The sequence below is a fragment of the Brachycentrus maculatus genome, unplaced genomic scaffold (assembly GCF_059751285.1).
Source record: "Brachycentrus maculatus isolate JH-2025_06_01 unplaced genomic scaffold, ASM5975128v1 h1tg000050l, whole genome shotgun sequence".
Taxonomy (NCBI): Eukaryota; Metazoa; Arthropoda; class Insecta; order Trichoptera; family Brachycentridae; genus Brachycentrus; species Brachycentrus maculatus.
In genome coordinates, this window is record NW_028280804.1 from 2522286 (window position 1) to 2548572 (window position 26287).

Consider the following 26287-nt stretch of genomic DNA (forward strand, 5'->3'; position numbering starts at 1 on the left):
ACAAGAGCCTAGCTAGATTCAAAATTACTACATCAACAAGAGCACAGCTCTTAAACGCAGAAATGTGACACAAAATTTTCCCACCATTGCGTTACAAGCTTTAAAAAAAAGATTTAACAAAAAATAATAGGTCATTTATTTCAGTACCATTCCTGAGTTTCCAAAGATAATAAAAATGTAATAAACACAATTTTATTTCTCATCCGATTTTTCACGGAAATTTTATGCTAGGTTATTTTGGCTTAAAGCAACATTTGACAAACATCAAAAATACATTTAATCCCACTCCACAAATCTGCAGCCTTTGTAATCCATTTACTGGGGACGCAGAACGCAACGTGGATATATCATTCTTTCGGTAAACAGAAACTAAAGGCTTTGCCGAAATCTGAATGCGAAATCAGTTCGCCGTGGAGGCCCTCGTACATTGTTTTGTGAGTCAACATGAAACGGGCGGCAGAAGGGTAGAGGAGCACTTGTCCTTGCTTTCTGTTTTTTATTTTAATTTTATCGTCCCGATTCGGAAATGCGCAATGGTATACGAGTCCATAGGACTATAGAACCATCACATTGTTTCTTGTTCGAAAGGTTTGCGTATTTAAATAGGCCGCTCTAGTTTTTTGTAGCTTTTTACGGCTGCAAGGCTTTTCTAACAGATGAATGGATAAGATATTCAAACTCGAACTGCTCACCAATTTTGATTAACCTACCTTCAACTAGATATGCTTATAAAACTAGGTAAATACCATTACTATTACTTAAAATGTATTGTGACAAGTGCTTCGATGTATTCCGCAACATTTTCAAACACCATTTGAAAATGTTTAAAAATGGGATAGTCTATGTTTGAACTTTGAAGGCACTTCTGTATATGCTCGTATATTTTTATTTTATTGATTTTTTAGTTTAAGATAATTTAATTATTAACGAATTCTTTTTGTTTTCATTTAATATTATTTTCATTAACTGAAATGATATGTATGTTTGTATACTATAATGAATTTGCCCGAACGAATATGAAGGGCGCACCGAATATGATTAAGGAAGAAACCCTGAATCGTCTCGTCTGGCTACATAAAGAGCAATGTTTACACGCAGCATAGAAGCTGAAGCAATCTTTCCGTACGTAGCACAGTATATAGCGGGGTATAATAGGACACGCTGGGCTGAATACATGAATAGTAACTAGAGATGAGATACCCAATACGAATCAACCCTTCCATACAGCAGTACGATAAATGTATTCTCAATCTGTGGGACGCAATCTTCAAGAACAATATTTACGGATCTAATGCATATTTCGTATCGGAAAAATGTTATATATATTTTCACATCGCAAAAATTGACAACGGTTATTCGTAGTTTAATGAGAATTTTATGTGTTTTAAGTTGTCTGTAGCAAAATAATATATTATTAGATTAAAAAAAATATTTTTAGCTTTTCCACTTTATTTTTATTTGACCAGCGACTGGGTTTCGTCGTTACCGACCTGATGATGTAGGTAACGACGAAACCCGGTCGCTGGTCAAATAAAATAAAGTGGAAAAGCTAAAAATATTGGTTTTAATCTAATAATATATTAAAAATGCAATTCCATCACGAAGTGTCAGTGGATAATATAAATCTGTAGCAAAATATATTACATAGAGCTAAACTTAAGTTTTTCGTAAACAAATGTAGAGAGAAATTAAATAAAAATATACGAAACATGGCGAGATCTTTGCTCATCATGTGTAATCTGAATAGGAACATATTCACCAAGGTATTGAAAATACGTGAAAAATATGTTTTATCTTTATATATTGAAATAAAAACTATCATAAAAAAATATACCACTTTTTATATTCATAGTTTTTCATTTTTAAAATACTGTGTTGCAATACCCTTAACATTATAAATAAATGGTATTACTGGATTTGAACGTTTTGTCAATTAATAAAAACGTACACAAATCAACAAAACTTTTACGTTTTCTTATGGAAAGTCACAATACATGTACTCATTTTAGCCGTGTGTGAATTTAAAAAAATGTTGAGACTTAAATATATTTTTTCAAAATATTATTCTTGTAATAGAAGCAATTTAAACGGCTCTTGCTGACAGATTGTAAAGCACTGTTATAAACAGAACAATGAATATTTCATTTAAACTTTTTTTGTCTTCAGTGATATACGTTACTTATTTTCTGGAAAGACTTATAAAGTTCGCATACATCTAAAAAAAAATTTCATCCAAAAAGCTTGCGGACCTTTTCGCCCTATTGCGTTCTCTTGTCAACTTTTTTCATTATAATATTTGACCGCAGATCGGTCTGATTATAATTTAATCAATACACAAATTTATGATGCAAAAATCATATTTATTTTAAGTGATTATTTTTAATTTAGATTTTGGTATTTATACTATCTAGAGCCTTAAAAAAATATTCATATTTTTTAAAACTAATAGCTAATGGCAATACAATAATGATAAATAAAATGTTTCAATTAATGCATAACGCGATGGGATGCGCTATCATCTGGATGCATTCGTTGGTTATTGGTTAAACAAAGCGACTTCGTGTGTTAATACTATAAATTTAGTGTTTTACCATTGGAAACAATTCCATATCGATAGGCATGCGACCTCGCGAACACAATGAAATAAACGATTCATTTAGGATTTTCCCTAGTGGAAGAATGGAAGGTTAAATAAGATAACTCTTGAATTTCGCTGACATAATTTAAATTAATAATTTGTTCCACTATTATTATGGTAATTTCACATTGTATTCGAGAGGAATAAATTAAATATATAGTCTATAAATCCATTATTCCGTTGAAATTAAAATCATTAATATCAGGAGCACAGCACGACACGGGGTGAGGAGATGTTGGTATGTACAACTCGGAGTGTATTCTGCGATCCGCGTGTAATGCATGTAACCAATTTCACACGTGTCACTCAGGAACTGTGACGGCGCACCACAGCGATATCCTATGTGCATAGCTTTCAAAAGTTAGTCTTATTTATTTTGTACCTACCTTATTATAATAGAGAAGAACCGTCTAAAATTAGAAATGCCTACGAAACGAAATATTTGTAGTATTTATTTGTTCCCACTTTAAAGAGTTTGCAATTAAAATTTTCATTGAATTCAAATAATCGATTGTAAAAAAGCTGAAAACTGTGAAAACATTATCTTTTGAAAAAAAATTCATATTTAAATACTGCTACCCCAATACAAAAGCTTTGTAAACACATTGTTTTACTATGATATTAAATAACATTTTCTTAAAATATATTTTCTCGATATGAAAAATGTATTATTCACGATGTTTCTCCAGATATACATTTATATTTTTTTTGTATAAACAATAAAAGTAATTTCAAACTAAGGTACTGTTAAAATATCAGAATTGCCTGTGATGCTTTGGCTATACTGTTGACTTTGCCATGTACTCCGTATGCTTCCCGAGAACCTTAGTCAAGCTTGACTATTTTACAGGGTATCAGGTTCCCACCGCCCAGAACGTCCACTGCTGACAATTCGATGAAATTACTGAAACTGGTAGCCGACAGAAGAAGCCGAAGACATTTGAGGATTTTATATGCTTCATTTAAGAGCGAACGTGTTCAAGTAGGCAAGTAAATAACTTGTTAATTTCATTATTTATCCAGATACAAACGACACATTTATTTTCGCATTAGTTTTTTCCCCCGTTCGTTAGATGGATACTTAAAATAGCGTTTTTATCCTAGAACACTTCATCTAATTTTGTAGAATTTGGTAAATAACGAAATTTGGTCCCCTATGCATTTTTATTTTCAAATTTTCGCCTGCTTTTTACGTTACATTACTTTTAGATACTACGAAAGGGAGAGAAAGGTGCCGAGGAACTGAAAGGGGAAAGAGGAGGCTTACCAGAAATTGTTTATTCGATAACGGAACACGTATCTAGGGGTGTGCTGTTCATTACATCAAACGTGTAACCTTTTCCCTTTAAACGGAAATTTTCCCTATAAAAATCAAAATCTATTTCGTCACGTTTCAAAATTGTAAAAAGTATTGCGACGTACAAGTATGCGTAAATTAAAGTTCTTTCATATGAATAAGATTATGTTTACAAAACTATTTTTAATATATGAAAATTGATACCTAATTAAAAATATTATATAAATTTTCACGTGAGCTAGTACCTAATACCTACCTGAAACACAACATTTAATTTACGATACAAACAACACAATGCAATATAATTTAGAGCCTATCGGGTGTGAGTAAAATAAATATTTTATAAAAAGGTTTGGAACGAGGCTCCTTAATTGATAAAAAATATTTTAAGCACTTTTTTTCAATGTAAAACAGTTAAACATGATTAAAAAACTTTTCTTTTTGTTGAATGAGCACAACAAAAAATAAGGCACGTTTTGCACACAAACAAGCAGTGTATTTTAATGACAAAGCTTAGAAAATAAGTGATGATATCAGGATTACATGCGGAGAAGGGAGGTATTGCCGAATGTCTAGGCGTGTCGCAAGCGCTACGCTGACGGTGCTCAATTGACCGGCTTGTCATGGGATGAACGGTAACGCCTTGGACCTAACGAGTCGCCTTGGGCTATGCATCACCCCCTGGTATTAAGTATATCATAGTTCAAAGGGCAAGGACCAAAAAAAGAGTAAAGAAAAAGTTTTTATATTACAAACAGAAAGGTCATTAATTCGCTATTCGTTAAAATTAAGTATTTTGATAGAATTCTATTGAAAAAACGTTTACTTGAGTTTTTGCAACAAAAAAAAAACTCGTAGTGTTTATAAACAAGGATAATAAGTAGTCTATTATCAATTAATTCAAATGACATTCGTTTGGAAATGCCATAACTAGGCGAAACAATTGTCGTAATGTTATTTTTTTATGTTTTTTTGTTAATAAAATACAACTTAGTAGACTCAAAAAATCTGTTTGATTGAAAAACTAATGCAAAAATTAAAATGGAGTTCTACAAATTAAACGGCAAATCAATAAATAATCAATTATAATAATTTTGTATAGCATATTTTTCACAATATTTCTGCTTTGTGGTACTCGTACGTATGGACATATTTAAATATATATGTTTGTTTGGTAGAAATGTCAATCAAAAGTTTCATAATACAAGGTTAAAGTTTTGCAGAGTAAAATATTACTTTGAAAGATTGCCACTGAGGTACTAATCACTGTCTTTTATTTAGTAATAAGCATTTTAATAACTCAATCCTTTGGGTTTGTTTCGTGACATCAAATTAAAAGTTTCTGTTTGTCCCTTCAAATGAAGTGAAACGCTGAAATCGCTTTTGTAAGAGAGAAACGAAATTGATGGGTGGAACAAGGAGGTTTGAGTATATTTTCACCCTATTGGAAACTTTTTTTTAACACAAATATATAATTTTAACTTTAGTACATTACTTATCACTTGTTAATAAAGGATAGTTATTTACTACGTGAAGTAGATAGAATATACAAAGTACATACAAAAAAACCTTCGATTTGTTATTTGCATTGACGTATCTGTGTACGTGTGTTCTATATAGGAAATGAACAGCACATTCAATTAAAATATATCGACATGTGGGAAAAGTGAGTATGTTCTATGAAGGTGTCACTCAACTTAAGATATATATTGGAAATGAAAATTCAGATGCAAAATGTCTGGCTGTGCCCGCTTTTATTTAAAATGAGTTACATCAAATGGCAATTTTCCATTTAAAATTCATTCCTGCTAGAATTGACGTAGCTTTGTTCGGATATTTCAACATTCGCGTAGACACCGTTTGTAGCGTGGATCGTAGCGTTAGGCGTAGAGAAGCGACTTGGAGTGAGGTACAAAAGCTACGCCGCCGAAAACTGAAATTTGACGTTTTGACAGGCGTCGTGTGTTGTCTGACTGTACCGGCGACGATGGAGCTCATATCGTGCAAGTATAGGCTAAATTATCACATTTTCGTTTCAATATGAGTTCATTTCCATATTAATCAATCGATTTCATTAACTTTTTACAGTGCATGCATTGCAAAACGTTATAACTACTAAATCTTAATTAAAAAATTAATATATTTTGAGTGTCTGAGATTTTCTTCAAAAATGTCAGATCTCTCAGAAATATTTCACCAAGCCGTTTTTAAGATTTTTTTGATATTTCGACATTGATGAAGAAATTTATAGATATTGTAATATAAAAATCTGAATATTAATAGGGTTTACGATCAGTTATTGGAAGTTTAAGTGATCACTTATACTCTGTGTAATATTCACCGATAATGGTGAATATTATTCACGATTTTATAGCTCAAATTTTAAGAATTGTAAATAAGTGAAAACAGAGTTCATGGTTATGTTAAAAAAATTCATTGGCGACATCTAAAGTTGAAATTCATAAGTAGGTAGTTAAATGAAATCTGGATTTATGCGCGCGCTATCTGTTATTTTAAATTATAAGGTATTCTGTTTTTTTTACAAAAATATTAATAAACTTTTGAGAATAAATCGTAATGATTACATACATTATTAAATACAGCAGTGCAACAATAACTAGCCATTCTCCATCTAATTATGTATGATTTCATATTATCAAATGATATTAATGTGACGTTTGGTGGCAATTCCACGTGAATTGTTCCCATTGTAGAAATACTGCAAGTTATACAGCGGGAATCGACTGACAGGTAAATTGAGAAAATGGCTTTGAAATTATTCAATGAACCATCACAACGTGCTATGTGATGCAAAACTATATAGCTTTTATATGGAAACATTTTTAATATTACAATTTAAGCTTGAAAATTATACACCTGTTATATAACACTTCAAAAAAATGAAGAAATAATTATTATAGAGGTAATATAGTTATAATATAAGGAATACCTTAATTTTGTTGGAAATAGTTAACTTTAAAAGTAAGTATTAATAGGCACGCCATCGAGTCTAGGTAATGGGAGAACATAAGGCTCTTAGATGACGATGCGTGTTGCCGACCTGCAAGTACCAGGAACAAGTACACACCACCGGTGATTGCTGCGCAAACTGACCGCCCTGAGATTAAAGATAACCAAGGCGCATAATAAACCCAAAGGCGCCATTTTTATGCAATTGCTTGCATAATGCAAGACCTTATCAATGCTTATTTATTAAGTTGAATTTTACACCGCATTTTCCATGAAAGGAAGCGTGCAAATAATATAAAGTGAGTTTAACTAGAAACTAAATACAATATAACGTATGCATTTTCAGTTTTCAGAAATACCAAAGTTTTAATCGTCACACAATTATGTATATAAACATTTCTTCACCATGCTAGCTTTCAAATGGTTATTTGGATTTAATTATTATTAAATGCTAATTTTGAACAGTCAGTTTATGTTGTAACTATTAGGGATAATCCTTTTGATGTTCGTATATTGATAGGCCGGCGGCAAAACAATGGGGGCACATCCTTTACAAGTGTAATAGACATATCCCCTTGGAACCCTTTCAGTCGTAGAGGCCTACGTCGGCGTAGCAGCCTACAAATTATGGCATTTCATAATAATATTCTACGCATATTCAACATTCATGCAGAGACGAGCCAATAGCGACCACCGCACCTGCCGTGTCTCTCCCTTTAATATATTTCTCCGGGATATCTAAGCAGAGTTAGATATTACCTTTGTGAAGGTTGGGATACATATTTTACTAGGAGAGTCGCCCGTAGCAAATATCCGTACACCCGTTGAAGAGGCTGACATGGGTGCCGCGGGTTACGCTTTTGATCGTAACAAAACGTGACAACTGCCCCCACTTTATAAGAATGGCATGTTAAACGTTTAAAGTACCTTCTAAAATATGAAAATATATATGTTTATTTAAATTTAAATATTGGTAACTTGTTTTAGTGATTATCCTTTTTAAATGTGAGATGTTGGAAAACTTAATAAGAAAATAATAAAATGGAAGGAGAGCGACCGGTAATGATACTGAAATAACAAAACGGCAAGCAAAATCGGATAGTGAGGTCACCCATCCTACCCGGGGAGCAAGCGCTACAAGAGGTAGAGGAGTCGGCCTCCCGATAACCCCGTCAGAGCCTGTGACGGAGTGGCGCGCTTATCGGCGCCGCGCACGCCACTCACCGCTCGCGACCTCTGCGCGCCGGGTACCCCGCGGAGAGCCCCGCGGGCGGCTCGTTGTGTCAATTTGCCAGATAGGTTCGAATCGTGTAAAGATTTTTTTATTCTACGTCACATAGCACATAACGCAGTACCTGCAGTATTTTGCCTTATCGAGAAGAGGAATGCGCTGCATAAACGGCATAAATAATTGTGGTGGGTGGTGGAATAGGGCGCATTTACCTGTCTCTCCATAAACTCTAAGAATATTTTCTCAATTGAGTTATCACGAGTCATGCGCACGTTTATGGTATATCAATTTATTTTTAAAGTGTAAAAATGATACTTAAATGTTTTTAAAATGTGTTAGATATTTATGTCTAGAAATAAATTTAATTTAAAATGCGCAATTTTAGCGTATAAAGTCACATGGGGTACAAATTTTAAACTGCTTGTCGACAAAAATAACGAGGGATCTTGCGCTGATGTCAATAATGCACGTTTCGTAGTGTGCACGGAGGAGTTTTTGTCTAATGCCGCCGGTAATGCTGTTTTCCGATGGCCATGTACCGATATGTCACTGTCAGAATCTTGCTATCTCACTCAGTCGGTCTTCAGGGGAACGCAACTAGTTACTTTACAAAATAAGATGTATAATTGTTTTGATGAGTAAATCCAAGGGATGTGACCGTCATCCCAACAGCTGGATTGTTGCAATAGTAAAACAATTAGAGAGATTTGAATTTTTGAGATCTCGCGTGGGAAGTATGTAATTCATACGTTCTGTTTGAAGCATCGTATGTTTTACACAGATAACTGCTGACGTGGTTTCGAGCCGCTTTCAACGACAAATTTCAACAGCCGTGTTTTACTAACACCCTACTCTGTGTTCACAAATAAATATATCAACAACCAGCGGCTTGGACGAATGTTCGTATTCTGAGATTCCAATAAGAAACTACTCGTATCGTACGTAAATACCCAAGCGATGAAGCGTGAGAGTGCTTAGAGGGCCAGAAAAGTCTGAAATTAATCATAGGCTTTCATCGGCTACCATTCTACTTAACTAGTGAACGTCAAATAGCTAAAACATTCAATGAATATTGGATGAGATTATACGACAAACGCTTCGCAAGCTGAACATAAGTTTAGGCACCTTTCCAAAAGCATTTCTGCTTTTATTTGTATAAGAATGATAATTTATTACTCACTTATTAAGTTATCACTCTCTGTTGCTATAAACCCGTAAGCAAAATCAAGTGTCCCAATAATAAGTTTTAAATAATAGTTTGATGAGTATGAAGTATTAATATACTTGATAATGATAATTCTTATAAGTAAAAATATCAACGATTGCGAAATCGAATGACAAATTTGATTAAATGGTTCTCAATGAAATGTATCCATTACATCGGAGTTTCTTTCTCTCGTTATCAGCTATCGCACACGCAACCAATCTGGTTCTTTGCGGTGTCCATCATTCGAGCACGGAATCATGTATTTGCCCGAGAGATAAAAACGTGAATTAATGAGCCATCTTGATTTATCGGGAATGAAACAAATTTACTGATAATGTGCCTTAAAATATTCCGAGATATTTTGAATACATTAAGATGATTATCGGCAATAACATGAGACAAAAATATATATTTGTACCTGGATCGTAATTATCTGATTTGAAATTAAAAACTTTCCATATTTGTGAGTCATCAAATAAAAAGACACATTCATTTGCGGTGTGTGTACTAATTGAAAAAAAATCAATACGGGGAAAAAGTACCTACCCATTTCACAATAAATAAAATAAATTGATATCAGGGATAAGCATTGAATCTTAAACCAATAATACAACCAAAAGGAATCATTCATTTGATATAGTCGCATTACTTTATATAGGTACATCCTCTCTATAGTTTTTAATTAACCTCGGTAAAGCATGCCTTATAAATGGAATAATCTTACCCATTAAAATACTTCTTAGCGTAATAGATTATTATCACTTTATTATGCAGATTACTGATGATACAAACACACATATTGTTTTATTTTAGTTTTAATAAAATTTCAATATGTTACGTGTGTATTTTTAATATAGAAATTATATATATGATTTATTTTGATTCGTTTTGGTGCTCGCGGAAAACGATAAAATAAACGCAATATTTATTTTTTGGCTAAGCGCTGACGATATTTTTAATTTGCAAATACCAGGGTAATATGAGTCCGCAGAAGGTGGAAATTAGAGGATTACGGTCAACATATGGGCAGAGCGTCCATCGAACCGGCAGCTGACGGGGCCGAGGCAATAAATAACCCCCTCCCTCTATACAGGGGTACGCGCCCCCCGGTTTGCTATTTACAAACCTTTTTGCATTTACGTACAAAAAGTTTTCGGGAGGAAAAACATCGTCCCTCGAAAGAACAACCTGGAGGGCTATTTGCGGTGGTCAACAGTCGAGCAAAACTAAATTTATATCAACCTCTATGCTGAATAAAAAGGCATTCAAGCACCTAAAAATCTACATGACTTATGATATTAAATGAGAAAAGCTTTCAATAGTTATTGAATACTTGCTTTAATTAAATTCTTTTTGTCTTCTATATGTAAATCATTGATATTTGTTTTTGGGATGGTACGGATTTTTTTATAGAACCTAAACATACTCGTATACAAAAAATAGTTTTTGTATAAGTACGAGTATGTTTAGTTTAAAATACATTTTCAATACAAAGTGACAGAAATACATGATTTTACTCAGGTTACAGGTTTTAATAATTAATACAGGTGATTTAGCTGTATACGAATCTGTTGAATTATCGGATGGTGGGTGATTCCATATTCATCCTTTCAATATTTCACAATCATGTGGCATATGTACGCTTGCGTTATTTGTGATCTGCAAATGAGGAGAATCGTTCCAAGACGGACGTACAGTGAATGTTTACAGAATGCAGTAGACTGCCAAATAACTACAAATGAAAAAATTACTTAAAATAATGTGGTGAAACTATATCGTTTAATTTATGTAACTTTTTATTACGGTTTGCAAAGGAGGAAGAGTTTTTGATATATCAAGTTTAAGTAAGCGTTATACTTTTTTTTTCTTCATTTTGTTATATCTCAAAAAATAATACTATATACCATTATATAAATATGTAAAAATCATATTAAATAAATTACACGGAAGAATTAGTTTTTGGTATTGAAACATATTTACTGCTATACTAACGATTAAAATGTAATAAAAAGTAATAAACTCTCTTTATATATATATATATATATATATATATATATATATATATATATATATATATATATATATATATATATATATATATATATTTACATATATAAATATATATATATATATATATATATATATATATATATATATATATATATATATACATATATTTATATATATATTTATATATATATATATTTATATATATATATATATATATATATATATATATATATATATATATATATATATATATATATATATATGTATATATATATATATATATACATATATATATATATATATATATATATATATATATATATATATATATATATATATATATATATATATATATATATATATATTTTTTTTTTTTTTTTATTTAAAAACTCATACACAAATAAGATGTTTATAAGATTAAAAATATTTATATAAATTGTCTAATAGAAATGAATGCGGGATTTCTAGAACAATATAAGCTTGTACTTCCATATTCTGATTCAGACACACTGAAGACGTTGTTAATACATTAATAATATCTCAAAAATCGCGTATAAAAGTGTAAAAATCACATGCATTAGGAAAATTTAATGCTAGTCCTCGATTTGTAAATAAATAAATCTGCTAGTACCTCGTGTTACTTCGAATAAAACTCAAGATCTCTTTTAATCTAAAATTCAAACAAACACATTTAGGGAGAGATATTATTCCGGAGAACAAAGTTAGAAGAGAGAACATTTTGTTGTAATCCTCCTCCGCACTTACTCTGATTGAAATGTCTTCGTGGTGCGACGTTTGGATCATTATTCATTCCCGAGTCTCGACGATTTAGTTCTGTGTTTAGACCATCGCACTAAAGGAGATAAAACTCCACTGCAAATTCCTGAGACAATTTCCCCAACATTGTTTTACTAATATCATAAGTGTGCTTTGAATAAATGCATTCAATTCATGACTACGCAATACACGTTTGAACATATTTTTACGATCAGTCTTTGTGTTAAAACAAAATACCGAGAGCATAAAAGTCTACGAATACTTGGGTCGCATATTTTCCCTCACAATCCAAAAAAATGTTTTCAATAAGCAAGTACACTTTTATTCCGAATTTAGAAATGCGGGATATTTTCAGCTGTACAAAATATTTCAAACCTTTTTTATTTATACATAGGTTTTATACTCGTGTGTATTGAAGAAGAGAATTCATATTTTTACATTAAAGTTTTACTTGGAAAATCCCACTATTTAGAAACAATCTATTATGACACGCGTTTCGATGCATTTCGCATCGTTTTCAAACACCGGTGAATGCAAGATCAATTTGTGAGAAAATTAATACATAAGAACTTTAATTTACATGAATTAACATTGTATTTTAAATGTTTTACATATATTGTCATTATGGAATAAAAAATAAGCATATGTATCGGTAGAAATTTCGATATAAAAAATAAGTATTTAAAAATTACTAGCTGGAAATAAAATATATTATTAAAAACGAGTTTTAAATTTTAAAATATTAAAATTAGTTTTTTCAATGTGTATCTCGAGATATTTTCAGAGTAGTTATTTAAAATTATGTACTTTTCTACGGTTGTCTCTTGGAGATAAAAAAGGGCGTTTTCGACTGTCGGAAGGTGTGAACAACGACAAGGTGTGAACAACACGTGTCAATATAAATCATTGTCAAGTACTCTCCAAAGGAAGGAAGGAAGAAGTACTCGGGAGGAAATTCATTCTTATGGTTGGTTCCCATTTTCCCTAAACTCTCCAGAACCGGGAGGGTTCACTCGCTATTTAGATGTCTATCTTAACAGCCTCTATATCCAATAAATGCTATAGAACCCGTTTAAGCTCGGCCAAAACGAGACCGACTCGAAATGGAACTCCGAGTCCCGCGAGCATAAACTTGTATAAAAGATTTTGAACGAGTGTGCTCCTATGTAGATGTGAGAGATCGCGATTAGACTTTTCGTTACTTCAAAGTGCAAGCCATTGTGGACGGGAAATGTAATTGTAACGCCGGGCTGTGAAAATGCGATCATTTTCCGATATGTTCCTACGACCCGCAAGAAATTCAAACCTCACATACTTAAGAGCTAAAAAAAACTCTTTTATTTTATATTCTACCAATTACTGGCTCTGAGCAGGTTCTATGGTCTATTTTTCAGAGCCTTTGCCGTAATGCCGCTTTGTCGGTCAGGTATTAGCATATACAATGTCGTAGAGATACGCCGGTTTGAGACTTGGTCCGGTCATTTTATCGGCCAATATCCATGCGACCGTAGGCCAGTGAATGCTAAAGCGGACATTAAGATTTTTATCTTTCAACCGTTTAACAGCAGTTTTTTTGTTTGCTCAGCCTTCAACGTGAGATCGGATTTTCTAGGTACGAATGTGATTAGAATACTAAAATGATAAAGGATTTTACAATAATCTAAAAGTTACTCCAACGATGAATAAAAACATTGTATTTTTTTTTATTACGATAAAAAGTTGTACTTAGCTCTCTCATGTACGTACGTATATATTCATAGAGAGAGAGCTTCATAAGCAATATCGCTTGACCATCCAACAACTAAGTCCAGTTAATTCCTTCCAAATGAGTTGGCATTTTAATCCAGGCATATAGACGCCCTCTCTGTCCAACTTTAATCTTCGCTAAAACCGTTCGGATTCTATTTAGGTTCAAATGAGCTTTCAATAATTTTCGAGAAACTTCAAAAAAATATTTTTCTTGTATATTACTCAAATATGATAGTAATACGTCATTTTATTATCTTGTAAATCACAAATGGTACATATACAAATTATATTAACTAATAAAATTATTAAATACCCCTAGAAATCGCAACTGAATTTCCATTTACTTTATTATTACAGACTTCAGTATTAAACATTTATTTTTATATCACTCTCCTTTTCATTAATCGTTCACCTTGTGTAATACCACTTGTTTGAAGTGGTATTACACAATGTGAACGATTAATGATAAGTAGAGTGTTATATTACCATACCACAAAGTTAAGAATACTTTTAATATACAAAATATATTTGTTTTTATTTTTTTGTTTAAGTTTTGCTTGGTAAATACCACTATTTCTTAAAACCTATTGTGACACGTGTTTAGATGCATTCCGCATTATTTTAAAACACCGTTTGGTGTTAGAAAATGATGCGGAGTACATCAAAATTCGTATCCGAATAAATTAATGAAATTAGACATTTTATACTATTTTTTGAACCCGTACATATAAAGCACTACCCACTGTTGTACTTGCAATTCGAATGTATTTTAATTTACCGTGATGATAAAGAAGAGAATACAAGTCGCCAGATGTAATGTACGCAATACAGATTTCCTTATAATCTAGCGGCGATAACAGTAGATTACGTCACACGCGCGGGGTGCAAATAAATTTAATCATATCTTCTGCGGTTCAACACGTTGCACATAAATCCACATGCGATGTAATAATAATTTGCAAATAGTCGTATAACTCCCCCTCCCCACGGGGCCCGGCTCCCAGAAGCGTTTAGGCGGGAAATCTTGCGCAGAAAACAAAAGCGCGCTACCACCGGCCCGGGGGATTCATTCCGGCGAGTTCTGATGAGCTCATTCCGACGTGTAATTATTTCGTTTAGCCGATTGCAGATGCCGCTCCCTCCGCGCCGATCCGCGGGAAGATTTATGGCCGAACGGCGAAAGGGTTGGCTCGAAGGGACCCCGCCAAACTGTACCGTGTACCGCCAGGCTCGCGACACGGGCCTAGATGTCGGCCGCCATCTTTTCGAGATGTGTGTACAATCATACTCATTACAGGAGACAACAAAGTATTATTTTTACTATACTTACTATCGTCAATTTGCAATTTATGTTTTTTTTTTAATGTTCAAGTACTATCTACCCTCTGATTGCAAACATCCATTCTTCAAACCCTCACCTGCACCCAATGGTGCATAGGGCACTGTATCATATAAACGCTGTGTTATCTTGATCATGAACCCCCCCTGGGAATCGAACCCGGGAATACACTACGGAGTCTGACATCTATATATGGAATAAAACGTTTTGACCAATATCACTAGTCTGTTTTTGTTTGGAAGATATTGCTTTTTAGCAATAAGCATGCCAATGTACCTTTTTCTTTTCTGTACATGAAGTTTAAATAATTAAATAAATAAATTAGTTAATATTTTTTTATGCATGCACGAATGGCGAAATAAGGAAAGAATGTAAGGCTGAGATAAGCATAATCAATAAAATTAAGAAAGGTGTGTGAGATGGTATGGACATGTTGAACGTATGAGTGAGGAAAGAACGGCAAAACAATAGTATGAGACGAATGTAATTGGAAAAAGATGCAGAGGAAGATAGAGAAAAACTTGGTACGATCAGGTATGTCAAATACTTGAAAGAGGTCAGGAGTCGGAATAATCGGTGGATGTGTATGAGGAGATGCATGAATGTAGAAGAAGCGAATAATGTTTGCAATGATAGGGTGGTGTGGCGTTCTATTCTCTCTGCCTACCCCTGCGGAGAAGCGGCGTGCTGGTTAGTTAGTAAGTAAAAGTGTATTAATCATTGGAATCGTATTTTGTTAATTACATACAACAACCTTTTTGAGATGGTTGATAAACTTCAACGTTCTCCGAAAAAAATATGCACAAATAAAATAGTATCATATTATTTTTTGACATCTCATCAAAGATGAAGAAGAATATGGAAGTGTGGGCATTTACGGGGCTGACGACCGTCATACGCTGGTTTAAGTGATCACTTTACACACGTGTAACATTCACCAATTCTACCCATTATTGACAAATACAACTACTTTTTAATAGATTTATATTATCCACTGACACTTCGTGATGGAATTGCATTTTTAATTTATTATTAGATTAAAACCAATATTTTTAGCTTTTCCACTTTTTTTTATTTTTAATTTTTTTTATTTTTTTTATTTTTAACTTTATATAAAATCGTGCTTTCAATACAAAAAACCTTTATAAAAAAAATATTTAAAATATCATACAATACTTAAATTCACTAAAATTAAATTAATTTCTCATAAAATTATATCAAATCATGGTTATCAACTCCTGCCTTCTTTTATATATAACATACAAATTTGTAAAGCCTCTCACCAGTCTGATGATGTTGGTCAAATAAAAAAGTGGAAAAGCTAAAAATATTGGTTTTAATCTAATAATAAATTAAATACAACTACGCTACTCAAATTCTTGGAAGTTCTATATATATGAACCAATTTTCAATGAACGAATGCTTCTTCATCTTTGATGAGATGTCAAAAATAACGTGAAAATAACTCGTGTAATTGGAGATAATCCAGATTTTGGACACACTCAAAATGTTGTAAAATAAAATCAATTTCATATATTTTTCAAACATTTAATATAATTTTGAATATCTGTGTAGCAATATTGAATCATGCTTGTAGTTTCCTTAATAAGGTCAGCAAGTATTAGGGGTGTATTTCGCTTAAAAATGACGATTGTAATTCCGGTGAATTTGTACAAGTACCAGGGCAGCAGAAATAGGATGGTTAAGCCGCCACCACCGAGAGGCCTTCCCAGGGGAGCGCGGTCACCTGTCAGCTGGAATTAAAGGATGGCCCCACAGTCGCACAGTCGTACCCGAGCCCGGCCGCAGGGCTTACGGCCGCCCGATAGAAGACACGTAATACATCCCGAGTATCAAATGGACAGAAGTGTCCCGGCAATCAAAAGGCCAACGAAATATTTTCGTTTCGTTTCAAGTCCTGGCTAGGTGGACAACGACCATATTACAGCGACCAGTTTAATTATTAATGTGTGTCCAAATACTTGTTCACAAATATGGATTATCTCCAATTATAGGAGTTTTCATATTTTCTTTTGACATCTCATCAAAGATATGTACATATTTATATATATATATATATATATATATATATATATATTTATAGGAGTTTTCATATTTTCTTTTGACATCTCATCAAAGATATGTACATATTTATATATATATATATATATATATATATATATATATATATATATATATATATATATATATATATATATATATATATATATATATATATATATATATATATATATATATATATATATATATATATATATATATATATATATATATATATATATATATATATATATATATATATATATATATATATATATATATATATATATATATATATATATATATATATATATATATATATATATATATATATATATATATATATATATATATATATATATATATATATATATATATATATATATATATATATATATATATATATATATATATATATATATATATATATATATATATATATATATATATATATATATATATATATATATATGATCCAATTTCGAAAACATTGTTCTTGAATTATTATAATTTCGCTAGAGACATCTATTGATGAAACGAAGCTATTTATTGAGCAGAAACTCTTTTATTAGTATGAGTAGTGAGGTCCAAATCTTGGATTATATTTTTAAAAACTTGAAAAGCTGGAAAATACAATTTAAAAAATTATTTTAGGTTATAATTTGACCAGTTAATTTATTTACAACTTTTACAAATCTGGATTATCTCCATAAAAAAATTCGTAATTGGAGATAATACAGACAGTTATAATATTTGGACACACTCAAAATGCAGTAAAGTTTGTATACAATCATTTCCAGACTTAGTAGAGCTAGGGAGATAATTTTTGATATGATCTAAATGGTTATCCATGTATTTACGTGTAGTGTTTGCACTGCGAAAGGTAACTAACTACTCGAGGGCACTGTCGTTTGTTAATTTCTTCGGTCAGCACGGTTAGTAGTCATCCTTTTTACCTCACACCTAGGTGTAAGTAATAGTAGGGATGTTGTGCTTCACAAACAAAGATGGATGCAGGCAAAAAGATCCCTCGCCCCTGTCTTGATCTTTATATACATAGGAAGGTATAACCCTTCTACGTCTTCTGATCCCCGGGGAGGCTTATATTAGTGTTGACTTCTCTTATCGGCGCTGCTTCCCGTGCAGGTTGAAATTTAAGGTTTATTTTTATTCAAGAGATAGGTTTCAAGCTAGCTTTTCACGTTATTTACTTTTATTATCTTATAATTGATCTTCTTCCAGAATTTATTCTACAAATTTATACAAGATAGGGATAGGTAGCGTTACGAAATAAAGAGTTAAGCATTTTAAAGAAAATAGAGAGATTCTAGATAGCCCAAGTTTTAATTTAATCGTATTATCACTTCAAAATATAAATAAATACATTTTATATTCGAAGCAATAACTTTGTGATTTTCCATTTTATAATTAATGTATAACTTTGTTTTAAAATCACTGTAAATATTTTATTATAACTTAAATATAATGTCTACCGGTTACTGATGAATTTTGTTAAGTAGATAGTGTTTTAGTATTAATCAGTCTTGAAAAAGAATCCGGTAGACATTACAATTAAGTAATAATGAAAAATTTATAGTGATTTAAAAATAAAGTTTTTTTTTAAATTATAAAATAAATATACCTATGTTTATCAATGTTTTTTTTTCAATATAACTATAAATCGATTTTACCATGTGAAATTTTGACATTTATTTTATATTTAGGTGTCGATCAAATTGTTCACAAAAGAGTGGTATCTTTCTTAGCTAAAACGTTCATTGAAATAATTTCTTAAGCTCGAGTAAAAGAATAAGACGACCCTCTGGTGAGATTTGTGCGACTTGAAATCCCATTTGAAAACATTTTGCATGTTTCCCTAATACCATCATCGTCCCCTTTGCGGTTGTTAAGATAAGAAGTTATTCGTCCCAACGGTGACGTGGTAAAAGCCTTAGTGGTCTAAGTCCGAGATCTCGGGAGAGCAGAAACTAGGAGATGTAAACCAACCAACTTATTCCTGTGGAAAAACTGGTGTCGCAATGTCTTATATTGAATTAAATATAATTCAATAAAAATGCGAATGCTTTATGTCATCAATCTTTTAATAATTCCTGGATTAAATTTCATTGTAATTGTATTAAAACAATTTAAAATTAGTATTTAAAAGGACAACTAAAATTTTTGAAATTGAAAGTCAGAGAAAGAGAAAGAACAGTGGACAGATGGTTCGAAGTACTTTATGGATAGCCTCCCTTTTCTAATGTAAAACAAAACTTTATACAAAGCAAAATATAGTTTTAAAATATTGGAAACTATAAAATGCATGTACCTAGGATTTATTTATTATTATTAATAATCAATTCTAGCAGTATCACGTCATATTTCCCTTAAAATAAAATTGAAATGTGTCTCAGTGTATATATATACAGGAAAAAAGGTTTTTGAATCATTTGTGACGGAAAGTAGATATTGTGTAAGAAAGTCGGTGCTCTGGTAATATTTGACATTAATCATCAACATATTTCTCATGAGGATGAAAAGTCATGATACGTCGTCACCGATTGCACTTAGCTTCCGAGGATTATTCTCGTTATAAATGGATGCCTTCATATTATAACGCCGCATGAGGTAGTTTGGAAACCCTCGGTACTCGGCGGTCATCCTTTATGTGTGTCCAGCGGAGGGGAGGGGTTAATGAGTCGTGGGTCCTAATCCAGGGATGAGCCCGATGGGCTCGCTGGGATCCCGCCTGATACTGCAATCCTCAATGATATATTATTTTTTATACGCCATGTCTCCAGATAGTCGCCCGAGGGGGAGTAGTACCAGAGAACCACCCTTACGGAGAATGGAGATGCGATAACGCAGTATACATTGACCGATACACAGCAGTCCGAAGCTTAAATAACTAGTATCACTTTTTGTAAAGAAAAAGTTCACGAAAGCCTATTTGATCAACTTTGTAGCAGCCTATTTGTGTCAATCGCAATTTATGTTTTCATTATTACTTCAGCGTCGTATAAGCGGTCTCATTTAACCATATATGTACGAGTATGTCTCTTCGGTTTTCTCGATGCTGAAACCTCGTTATACGCTATATTTGGCGACCGCCTTATCTCGGAACCGGAGTCAGTTTTAAGGACTTTAATTCATTGCTCGCCGGTCGGCCTGTATGAGAAGACGGTAGATGTCTATAGAGTCGAGCGGAAATTAATTACGTACCATCGATCAAGCGGCAATCGTTGCTACATAATACTTTACCCTTTTTAATGTACACAAAAGAAAGTGCCGGGCATATCTCCTTTAGCCAACATGTCAAGGCTCAATCGGACAAGCTCTTCTCGTATCATCTTACTAGTCTAAGTGATTCAACGGACCGCTAATAGCTAATATCTAATGGACGCTCGATTACTTACGCAACATTACACAGCGTTCCGTGACTCGGCCGATCTGATGGTGTTCATGTTCATGCTCCTACCTACTATGCTCGCTTATCTCTGTCTGCGTCTGCCTTCCTGATACAAATTAGCGATTTTCTTTCTGAGTATTTCCAAAGAAACTAATTATTTACGCTTTTATTGTTAACATAAAAGAAATCAAACTTTTGCCATACATATTCATATAGTTAGGGTAGCTGAGTGAAATTAATCTGTAATTGAGATATCATTTAAATTATTTTGTTGAGAAAAAGACGTTAAAATATAAGTATCGAGCCTCCACCCTTCTGAATTATCGGCCCATCTACAATATTGTTATTGTGCATCAGCCGGAGAGGCGACACGCCGAAAGCCTCTAAGAAGAGTACTATTAGTATAATCCGATATCCTTTTAGCGCCGCGCAAACTAAGTACCGCGCTAAGTAAGCAACTCATCTTACCCCTTTTCAATAACCGACTTCATCACGGGTATTGGGTGTCCCACCATAAAGGACTTAGAGGATTCAAAATGTCTAGAAAATTCGGATAATTACACTGACCACCAATTTACAACTTTTATTTTGTTACTGGCATGAAAATACCTGATCTTTATGCACTTTGCATTCCTGAATTTAAAAACGAAAACAAAAAAAAGCACGTCAGATTTTTTGGTCATGGATATTTTTTATTCTGATATTGACTAAAGTTTATCTTATTATTTATGAATAATTGTATTTTAAACATACAATGTTATCGTATTCAATATTAATAAGTTAATATATTTCCACTGTCACTCCAAAATTATCTATTCTTTTTTTGAATCCTTTAGACCTTAGACTAAAACATGTCTAGATAGCAACCACTATTACGGTTTCAACTATGGGGTCCATACAAACAATGATATGACTGTAACATCAAAATATGAAGTATTATTTATTTTTTATTTTTTTTTTGACATCTCATCAAAGATGAAGAAGAATAAAGTCTGGGAAAAAAAAAAAATAATAATAATAATATGAAAATAACTCCTGTAATTGGAGATAATCCAGATTTTTGTGAACAAGTATTTGGACACACTCAAAATGTTGTAAAATATGAAGTGATTCAAGCTTGTCACCATATAGACTTTGAATAAGAACGATTAACTTTGTCCAAATCAGTCATCAAAATTTCAGTTACAAAATCATTGTTGGCCAGTGTTGTCTGTTATTATTTAACATTTAAATCTAGAGAATACTGTGCCTTATCGGGCAGCCAGTTCGTATGTCTGAGTTAATTTAAAATGTCCGAACCCGTTTCGCCAGTTAAACGTATTTAGTTATTCAAGAAGTTAATTTCTTCGCTACGTTAGCCCACCACCCTCCCCCTAATATTTCTTCTCGAGCCTTCAACTCGTAATTCTTTCTGTTCTGTTTCTTAAGCGCGAGTAATGAGACACAAGATTTCCGTTTTAGCAAAAAAGATGTTCTAAGCCGTATATTTTGTTCAGAACACTTAAATAGCCTCTTCTAGTTATTTTAACGCCTAGTTATGGCTCCGTACGGACATACATAAGGGATTCACCCCTCTTTACATTTCGCTACGATAACTCGACGAAAGCATGGCGCTAAGTAAAAAAAAGCGCTAAAAATTATTCACAAGTACATGCATTAAGTAAAGATCCGCTTTAGAACTGAGAAGAGACGTATAAATGAAGTAAGAATCATAGTGATGTATATGAATAATAAGATTTTACGTAGATTAAAACGCCGATTTTCATTTGTATAAGGAAAATTAACTTTAAATTTTAATCCTAAGTCGTAATTAATTCTGCGATTTCGCGATAGTACCTAATATAATTTTCCGGTCGCGAGTTCTTGACAAAACAGAATAATTTGAAATTTGCATGAGCAACTTTCCATAATCAAGAGCGCACATACTTTTCTATAGAATTCGATTAAATTACTTGGGAGTAATAAATTGAACATCTCTTCGTGCGACACCTTACCACCCCATTTTTCACAAAACCCTCTAAAACTTTATAGGTACCTATAGGTATTCCCGAAGTTTGGATTACTCGATCCTCTAGGTCTCAATACATCGAACATTCTTATATAAGATTTGAATAAAGAATAAATCAACTAGGATTTCGACTATCTTCGATTCTGATGCGCGCTCGGGGAAGGAGAGGGACGGTCGCGTGGCGCTCTCGCTCTATCTTTCCAATTTCTTGGCGCAGCCTCCTCACCCTCCTGCTCTCCGCGTTGATTTATGTCCACGACACTAAGACTGTAATGAAATTGCAACGTTAGCCGGAATTTTGCCACCTTCCTCCTAAAGAAGGATCCGAGGGATTCTTCTCTCCTACTTATTTCGGAAGAGCTTGACTTGAAATTGCCAAATTTTAATTTAACTTTGCCGAAAAATTCTTATTTTAAGAATTTTCTGTCATCTTTTCCTAAGGAAAATATTTTATTTGATTTTTACTACCTAAAATCATTTTCAGCATATTGTAAAAAAGTTTTTAAGTCTTTCTGAGCTTTTAACAGATTTAAAATACGTATTTTTTATCATAACTGAAAATACAGTTTGCATTCAAAACGACACATATTTATATTGACTTTTTTACCATTTAGTTATTTTCACATTATATTGACATGAAATGTATCACAAAATCATTTCCCGGCTTGAAAAAAACCTTATGTAAAACCAAACCTGAAGGAACAAAATAAACAAATCATAACATCATCTTTTCTCCAATCAAACTAAAAAATAATATATATTCCTTAAAGAAATTTCCAATTTCCCACATTATGAAAGGAAAAATTGAGAAGCGAAAATAACATCAACTTTTTCATTACTTGCTTATATCAAATTCAAAAAAGATCTTGAAGAACTAGGTGAAATGATCTCAATTCGTATTAGAGACGCATCACAGTAGATTACTGCCTGAGCTAGAATGCCATTTCCCTTCTATACGGTCGTCATGCGAAGGCAAAGCCTGAGTAACCCGGAACGGAAATATAGACGACTGCCAACGGAAATAGGCAAGCCTCCGTTAGACCCTGGCTCCATGACGTCATGACAATAAGATCGCGGTAAATAGGACTCTGACGCCGTTCAATTGATGGGCTATAAATGTGACTATATGTAAAGGGGTGCCTTCAACAGGTAACATTACATTATTATGTTCTAAGGGAGATACTATCTTTAGCACACAGTATTATGTACATTTCACTACTTATGAATAATAGGATGACATACACTAACATCGATATTCCACTGTCACTGAATTGTATAATAGTTTTATGGATTGTATGATACAATTCGTTCTGTATAGCTATTTGAATTGTATAGCTATTTAAGAACCTTCAGTCCATTCAATCTTCACATTAGTTTGAAAATGCCATAACTAGGACATTTGTCATGATATTAATTTTTATGTGGTTTTTAATAATAAAATACAACTTAGTAAATTGTGTTTAATTTAACAATTAATACATAAATTAAAATGGAGTTCTACAAATTAAACGCCAAATCAATAAATAATTCGTTCGAATAGTTTTTGTATTATTTTGTTTTACAATAATATTAAATTATGTGCAATATTAATTTATTTTGCAGTACGCAGAAATCAAAATCGTTTTTTCCAAATATATTAATGTTTCCGTGCGTTTTTCCTTTGCCAGTATTTTGTTTTTTATAAAAAAACTCATTGTTATATATCAGTTTAATAAAATCTACAAAAATAAAAGCATTAATTTAGCCAATAAAATAATTCAAATTTATAATATATGTAAAGCGGTGCTCGAAGTTGTAATGAAACACATGAGGCCCTTTTTTCATTTCTACATAAAAAATATATGTACGAGTATATATCTAATACAATATTTGCGCTTTAATTTAGTACAGTTCAGAAACAATTCTGTTTCCGCAAATTTAAGCTTTAAGCTTTTTTGTAAGAAATCGATAAGATTATATGTGGCTTGTTATTATACATTTTAAATACCATTTCCCTTGTGGTTTTCTAGTACATTATAAGCCGCGATCCATCAGAGAGTACTTTAAGGGTGAAGTTGGTATTTATTATAAAGCATTCTATAGTATATACAACGCGCAATGGCTGGTCTTTCTGCCGTAGCATTATTAACATGGGAAAAGGCAAAGCCCCTACTCCGGCTACACCTGCGTCCCTGGTACTTTTCATAAGGGATGGGGGATGAAAATCGGTTACATTGCCGTAAAATAAATTTTACGACAGTCTTAAGTTTTAATAAATTCATTAAAATGTATTTGGAAGGATATACGAAATTAAATGCAGGAGGTAAGAATTTCGGTTGAGTTTGCTGGCCATAAATTTTTCTTCGTTCCAATGGTCCGTTTAATTTCATGATCAAATTAAATAGTCTTACCGTTAAGTGTTGAAAGAGCCACGCTCTGAGGATGTTGGTGGCCACTTTAGGGAAAATTCCTCTCTTTTTCTGATTTTTCTTTCCATTCGTATCATCATCTTCCTCCCCCGTGCCTTCTCCGCTCCCGATACTCGCATTACTCGCGTCACCTGAAACAAGTAAGTGGACAATTAAACATGATATTCATTAAAAAATCTAAAATACGAAAAAAGATTCAGAGTAATAAAACTATAAAGCCTCATCAACTGTTTTAGGAGTACAGTAAACAATATTTCGTCACCATTGTATAACCTTTTGCCTACAACCAGGCGTTTTCAAATTTATATGTACCTTTTTGGAATTAGTGTTTTTTTGTTTTTTTTTTTGTTTTTTACTATTATTTTTATTTTATAGATAATAAATGTACTAAGAATGTTTGTAACCTTTCTTTATTAAGGCTGTTTAAATTGTGTAAATAAATATATTTTTATTGAGTTTATTTTATATTTGTCTATATATATTTTTATTTTCGCTAAGACGAAAAAGTATTTTCGACAAGGTTATATGGAAGTCTTGACATTTATAAAGCATACCTGACCTGATATTGGCTGTTTAAACTAGTAACCTTTAGTAAGTAGAAAATATTAAGACTCAAAAATGAAGTATTATTTTTTCGCTCTGATAAATTAATTCGGACAACGGACTAACTTACGACCAAGCATTGCCTTGCTAAGTGATCACTTTACCAATGTGCAATATTCACCATAGCATACAGAAAGGACTTTATATGTATATATTTATATGTATAATGGACGCGACTTTAAAAACAAAATGTGAACTTTTTGTCATCTGTAGGATTTTTGTGAAATAATTCAAGTAAGTTTTTTTTTCATTAATAAGATGAAAAACGTAACTGCACCTTTGAAATTTAAAAACAATATAAAGAAACTCAGACATAGTAAACTTTTTGTTATTTTGACAATTTCTCTAAACCTATTAAAATAATAATAAATTTGTCCGCCTTCGTAGTGTAATGGTCAGCACGCTCGACTACCGTACAAGAGGTCCCGGGTTCTATTCCCAGATGTAAGGGTCTAATAAATATAATTGATTTTTCACTGTAATATTTATTCAATTTTACTCTGGACTGGTACCTGAAGCGGAGGGCTAATCACCTTTCCTTTATGTGTTAACGATTAAGATAACATTGCGTTTATATGAA

General features: G+C 32.3%; 1 protein-coding gene across 2 annotated transcripts in view; it reads right to left on the reverse strand.

Moving 5' to 3' along the window:
• Positions 1-26287, reverse strand: part of hth (Meis homeobox homothorax) — a 449971-nt gene that overhangs the window by 118688 nt on the left and 304996 nt on the right. For both annotated transcript variants that reach the window (XM_088277921.1, XM_088277922.1), the window contains one exon: positions 25087-25235. In XM_088277921.1, the coding sequence (XP_088134047.1) occupies positions 25087-25235 (149 nt within the window). The remainder of the gene's footprint in view (positions 1-25086; positions 25236-26287) is intronic.